A 7,031-nucleotide genomic window follows, 5' to 3' on the forward strand; every position below is an offset into this window, starting at 1 on the left:
AGGCTAACCACTTTTGATTTCTCATATGACTCCTTACTATTGGAGAATGACCTGACTCCAAGATGGCGGGTTTCAATATGGTAGCCATGTTGCGGTTTTACCCTGAAAAGGGGGGGCAGGGGGCCATGCCCGACCCCCCCCCCCGAGCCATGAAAATTTTTAATTTGAACGTATAAAAACCTACAAAAATTACGATGATGGTTTTTCAAATTTTGCATGAATTTCGATTTTGTCCTTGCAGAAATGAATAGGTTGTTTCTGGACAGAGGCTGGCTCTAGAAGTCTACAGTCCGCAATACTGGGCTATTTTAGTTCTATAACCATTGATGCAAAGAGCTATCAGACGCTCCGATTTAGTCGGGACAGTCCATTCCCGACCTTTTCGCTTCGGCTCGGACACTATTTGCTATAGCTAAGGGAAGAAAGACTCTTGCGCCACTACAGACATTGTACTGGTTATGTAGGACTTTATGTAGATTACTGTGCACACTATTAAAATTGTCTGAACGTTTTATGAGTCAAAAATAGTTGTTTGACACTCGACAAATAGGAACCCTTTCATTATTGGATGGTTTCTTCTATTTCAGTGTCACAAATGTTTCACATAATTAGAATAGGGGGGAATTTTCTATACTCTTTACATTATGGAAGAAAGGTTCCTCAATGACTGAAATACAAAACCAACCATATAAGGGGCAGTTAGCTCTCCACCCGCACCGCACGATCCCTTTTTCGCCACCACTGAGCAGAAGGATAAAAAAAACTTTGTTTTCTTTCTCCAACATCACGGTTTTTCTGCAACTGATGTCCATTCTGCCACTCAATGGCTTAGGGTTAATTAATATTATGTAAATAGGAGAATCCACTTCACAGCAGAATCGTTGCTAGATTTTTGGGGCAAAAAATTGGCTGAAGTACTTTTAATATATATTGTTATTTGTTCAAAACACTCAAGAAATTAAGTACATTATTATTTACAAAATTCTGTCCATCGGAATTTGTTTTAGTGCAATTTCTCAGCTTTTCTAATTGTAATTGTCTTGAACATAAATACACAGTGGTGTGACAGTACAAACTTTCACAGTGTGCAGAAGACATCAAGGTCAAAAAATTCGATGCTACGAACCGTTGATAATGGCATTTACTATCCCACATGTATGCAACCCCATTTAATAGCTCCTTGGTTGCCACTGGTATTCATTTTTACTGTCGAATAAGATTCTTAAAGCGAAAATACACCATAGAAACAATATTACGCCAGCAGACACACTGCAGGGTGAAGTCACTTAGCCGTTCGCTTCAGATAATTTACGTATTTACAGGGTTCGCACTGACTCCAAAGTCCTGGACAACTGGATGAGTCAGAAAAACAAGGCTAGGACTGAGGTCATTGGAAACAAATGATTTTTTTTAAAAAAAAAAACTTTCAAAACCTGTAAAAGTCAGGGGAATTAAATGATTTTTGCTTGGCAGAATTTGTAACCGGAAACACGTTTCGTTTTATCTTCCCAACAATCTTCCTTTTTAGGTAATATTGCTTATAAAAAGGTTCCTTCACTTTATTTTTAATTTATATATATATATATATATATATATATATATAGTGTATAATATGAGAGAAAATTTATTTAAAATTTGCCAATGGGTCTCCCCCCTCAAAAAAAATCCTGGGTACGCGCCTTCACACACACATACAATGTTCGAGTATGTATATATACATGCAGTCGCGGAAAATACTAAAACGAATTCAGGCTCGAGCCCCTATTTTTTTAATATATGAGGCATTTTTTTCAAATATGGTCTAAGAAAGCCATGAATCCAACTTAGATAAAGCTAAACATTTTGAAACATGATCTGGAAGCATTAAATTTATTAATTAATAAAAGAATGGATTAAAAGTAATTAATTTTTGCACCAGAGTGGACAGAGTGGCATTCTCAACTGTTAACGACATGAATAACTATGCAATATATTCTAAAATATGACCGACTCTACCACATTGCCACAGATCTTAAAATTCAACTAGCAACAGTGAAAAATTTTATAATGGCATGTTCGTTATTCTGATTTAATGATACACGTGATGCAGAAAACACACAAACATTATAAAACACACACTGTACTCATTTTTTAAAAAAAGGCAACGGATATTTCTCAAAATAAAAAAATATGGCCTCCCCGATGGCGCAGTAGCAACGTTGTCGCATTGTAATCAACCAGTCCCGGGTCTGACACCCGGTAGAGGCACATAGTGGTTCGGATTCCACTTTAAACTGTAGGTCCAGTCCCGATTAACCTTACTGTGCATAAAGTGGACTTACAACACCAACTCAATCAATCAATTAAAACATATATATATTTTTAGCACTGAATTTGAAAATTCAGGTGCCAGGTGCAAATTTTCAGGCGCCATGGCGACCGGGCGCCCTGAATTTTTCTACTTCTTTATATGTATTGTGGAGAAAACAAGGGAGACATCATAAGTATCCATTAACTCGCTTACATCTCTGCCTTTGTGCCCAATAATTCATCGATGGAAATCAAAAGGAACATTTAGCTCTACAGTCAGAAGAACAAGGTTCAAATGGGTAGCTGCCTCACAGTTCTCTTTCTTTTCTGTTATTTTAATTATATCACACTTCTTGGGCTCATTATCATCAATCTCACCATTCATCTGCTGTTCATCTTGTTCACTGTAATCATATTGAGTATCCGTCAGGAAACTTCATTGTACATTATGTTCAGCAGTGACATTTTGAACTTTGTAGCCTTTTGCTCCAATCTGTGCGGTGGTGTTTTTGTGGAATCACTTGCTCCAGTTCATCAACATTTCTTGTATTCTCAGTTTAGCTGCCTCCACACATTCTTTGGCACCCTTAAGTACAACTGATGACTCCAGGACGTGGAAATGAGATCAAAGTATATCAGCATTGCTCTGTTATTTCATGCAGCAATATTATTTCTCCTCTGCGAGCCACAAAATGGAAGTGGTGTTTAGAGTCTACTCTCATATCAGTTTCTATAATCAGCTTCCTTTATTGTTTCTTCCAATTCAGCCTTGACCTTTTCCATTGCTTCCTTTTTACCAATGATAGTTATTACTTCTTTCTTTTCATCCTTCTCTGTTGGGAAAACAATAGTACGGGCACCAGTAGCATCAGGTATCGTCTTGAAATTGACTCCATTTCTTCCAATCAAAAATTTGTGATGTTAAGGTCTTGCTCTCACTTCAGCGCTGTGCTTAATTCCAGAAGCTGTTGCTTAGTTTTCGCCACATCCTTTTTTGGGCCAGGGATTGTGATCTTGTCACTGTTGCTCTCTGGAGTTTGAAACTTGATAGGTGCTCCACCACATACTTGAGAGAGATTACTATTTCTTCAGGACAATATTTTCCAGTTCGTTTTGAATTTTAAGAATTATGTCTCTAACTTTGGCGTTCTCTTTCTTTCCTGTAATTGAGATGACACCACTCATCTCACCCTAAGCAGGTAAATCTTTTTTGGTCTGAGTCTCATCCCATATCTTATCTATGCTCCTCTGTTTTCAATGATAAATTTATGGAACTGCTTATAAATTGGAACATGTAGAATAAAGCTGTTCTCATTTAACTCCATCATCAACTTTTGAAGGTATTTGTAGCACTTGTCAACATCTTCCTCACACTCAAGGATTTTCACCACGTCTCTCTTTTCACCTTGACCAGGAAATGTGATCTGAACTTAATTCAATTTTTCTCTTATTTCTTTGTTCTCTCTACAATATACGTATATATTACTTCCTCTTTAGTGATTTTTTGCAAGGTTAAAGCCCAATTTTGTGGTTGTTACAAAAAAAGTCACCTATTTCAATAGATGATTTTAAACCATTACAGTACACTAGTGCCCTGCAATAACAATTTGGTATTTTGGGTCACATTAGGGGAATGTCTGATTATGTAGTATGTGCCACTTAGCTTTGATATCACCTGTTACTTTTGTGCTGCACCATTTCAATTTTAAATATCCACCATTTTCGCGTGATTTTTGTCTCTTCAGCCATATATTACACGAATTGTATAAAGATAGAGGCGACCTAATGTGTGTCTCTTGAGCAAATATCAGGGTTATTAGAAAAAATAATACCACGTTCTTGGGTAGATTACAGCTATAATTTGAGGCACACAAGATATGAATCTTTTGAGATATAAGACTTCTTAAGGCATATTTTGGATTTTTTATTTGCTAATGTAAACAAGGTGTGGGTATTTTGATACTCCTTGGGTGGAGTTTTGTTGTGTGTGTAAACATCACCGCCTGTGTAACGACCGCCTCGTTAGCCAAATTGCACTCGTATATTGGAAAATATCTAGTTCGTATACTTTTAAGTTAATAAGTTGCATCATAGTATTTATACTTAATTGTTTTCATAATTCATTGTATATATTTATGTTTTATCTTATGCTATTATATTATTCGCGTATTTTTGCAACATTAATTCATCCTAATTAGTATATGCAACGTTTTCATTAAATCCAAGATGGCTAGGATTATTTCTAATTTTAACACAAATGTTGTTGTTTAAGCGCATATTAAATATATTTCTTCTTAATATCAATCTTGTTCAACAATGGACAAGATCAAAGTATTTTAATCTTCGTTATAAATTCATATACTAAATCTTTCGTTATTCATTTTATGTGAAAGGGCAAAAATGAATTGCTTTATAAAGTCAGTTTCGTTATTTGTTGTCCTAGTTTAATATTGTAACATGTAAGCATATAATTCACTAATCTCACTTTCAATAATATATCGTTTTCCTATTGGCTGTTAATTTTAGGAGTGGGGAAACAACGCTACTTGTTTTTGGCGATGTCAAAACTTCCCCCTTGGCATTTTTAATTGTTGCCAACCTGAACTTTAGCTTACTATCGCTAATTAACATTGATATGTTATATAAATGATCAGTTCTTCTTGTGATATTTTTATGTTATGAGTTGCTAGCATTGTAAAAAGAACAATCTGTTATGCTGCGCCTCGCGCTTGGGGAAGCAGTTGAGGTCTTGTTATCTACGGTAGAGGCAGTGCGCGGTTTCTGTCGTGAAAACATTTCACTAATTACTGCTCTCGAACGAACAGGACTCAACATATGATTTATTTGAACTGTCCGAATAAGTATGCAACACGCGCGAGTCGGTATTAAAGTTTTTGAACTTTTTAAACGTAAAATACTTGGTTTTAGTTTTATTTACGATGACTCGTCACATGTCGGTGGTTACCTTCCAGGGAATGGGTGGATCGTCTTAATCCCGATCCCTGAGTGAGAACTCTTGCGTCCAACTGACCAGCCGGAGCAAGAAGCTAAGTTTTGCTGTTTCGTGGCTCCGTGTCCTGGACTTATGAGTGGTGGCACGTTGCACCTGTGATCAATAATTACGAAGTTATAGTGTCCTGAGTTAGCTCTGAGGCTTATTGCTCAGATTTGGGAGACACACTCTGTTGTGCACCAGTTTCTTCCACAGGCTATAACTCTAGAACACTTTTTCGGGGTAACCTAATAATCTTCCATACATGATTGAACCACAGTTCCAAATTCCATCCAAATCAAAAACTATGACCTGAAACCTTTTGTGAAATTAGTCTATCTGGTACGGAATGAACCAGCTACAAGACAGTATGAAAGTCAGCAAACAATTAAAAGTTTGGTCTTTACTCTTGTTAAACTAGACCAAGGAGAATGTTCTGATGGATTTCGAATCTGAAAGTTCAATTAACAATGATTTTTATTTTATTAGTTCTTCTTCACACATTATAGAGTTCCTAGAAATCGTAATTAACCCAAAGTGGAAATGTTCACAAGTGATAGTGTGATAGTGTGATAATTAACACGCAGTTGAATGATTGTTACATTAACTACCTTTTCAATGTAATGTAAAAGTCGATTTATAAACGAAACCAATCACTAAACATTTTGATGGATTGGATTCCGAAAGCGTGACACCACATATTTTAGAAAGAACAATTAGCATTACCACAGACTCTTTATGATAGGAGATTCAGAATAACTGCTGTTTGTCATTACCCTTGCCCCAAAAAAACAAATTTCGACCAAAATTGGAATGTAAAAAATTTCCATAATCTGATATAAGCCAGATTAACAAAAATGCTAGAACAATAAGTTACCCCTAGTCCGTCACTAAATACACCCCTTTGAGCAAAATAACATGATATGATCACATGTGGTTAAATAACCTTCTATGTTAGATATCAATACCCATGTTTATAATACGTATATAAGTTATAATTCAGTCTAGGCATATTTGTTGTAAAATAGTGTCATAGTTCGTAATGTCCTAAGTTGTGATGAGTTCGCTTACATCTACTACAATAATCTCAAAGTGACTAATTGGTATTTCCCTTTAATAGGCATATACACCGTTATTTAATATTATCAGGTTATTTATAAGAGTAATATTAAAATTAATGCATGTTATTTATTCTTTCAGATGATGAAAACTGCAAAAAGATGTTCGAGCGTGTTGAGAAGAAATGTTGAAGAATTGCATTTTAAAAAAAACACTGAATAATGCCAATAATTGTAGCATAATTTGAGATATAGAATACTTCTGAATTCTATTAGGTGTGTTGTTTTCATGACTAAGCTAATTAAATATAAACACAGATATAAAATATTTCTGTATCATTATCCCAATTTATTTATGTCATGACTCATGATCATGAGGCATGCTCACTTATGTGTTTTGCCAATGGTAGATATTCTTTAAGTAATAATACACGATCAGTACACAGATTCCAATTTCATTTTATTTGATTTGTTATATAGCGTCGCCTTTCTGCCACTCTTGGCTAGTCGTGACGATGAGGATGAGTGATGATATTATGAAATTGATGAAGGGATACTCACAAAGAACAACCATGCCTAGGCCGGAATTCGAACCCGGGAACCCTGGAGTCATTAACCGTAGACTGAAATATTTGTCTGTAAATACAGTACTTCTAACATTTCATCTATCTAATTTACTACCTTTATATCTG

At 35.6% G+C, this 7,031-nt stretch overlaps 1 protein-coding gene and 1 pseudogene across 1 annotated transcript in view; one reads left to right on the forward strand and one right to left on the reverse strand.

Annotated features, from left to right (window-relative positions):
* The window catches only part of LOC145995340 (uncharacterized), a 124,784-nt gene extending 117,997 nt beyond the window's left edge, over window positions 1-6,787 (forward strand). The window contains exon 10 of the mRNA XM_083131953.1: window positions 6,482-6,787. Coding sequence (XP_082988079.1) covers window positions 6,482-6,531 — 50 coding nt within the window. The 3' untranslated portion in view covers window positions 6,532-6,787. The remainder of the gene's footprint in view (window positions 1-6,481) is intronic.
* Window positions 2,438-6,054, reverse strand: LOC145995356 (vigilin pseudogene; annotated as a pseudogene).
* Window positions 6,788-7,031: the final 244 nt, after the last annotated feature.

The sequence above is a fragment of the Lepisma saccharinum genome, chromosome 11 (assembly GCF_977018435.1).
Source record: "Lepisma saccharinum chromosome 11, izLepSacc3.1, whole genome shotgun sequence".
NCBI classification, from domain to species: Eukaryota; Metazoa; Arthropoda; class Insecta; order Zygentoma; family Lepismatidae; genus Lepisma; species Lepisma saccharinum.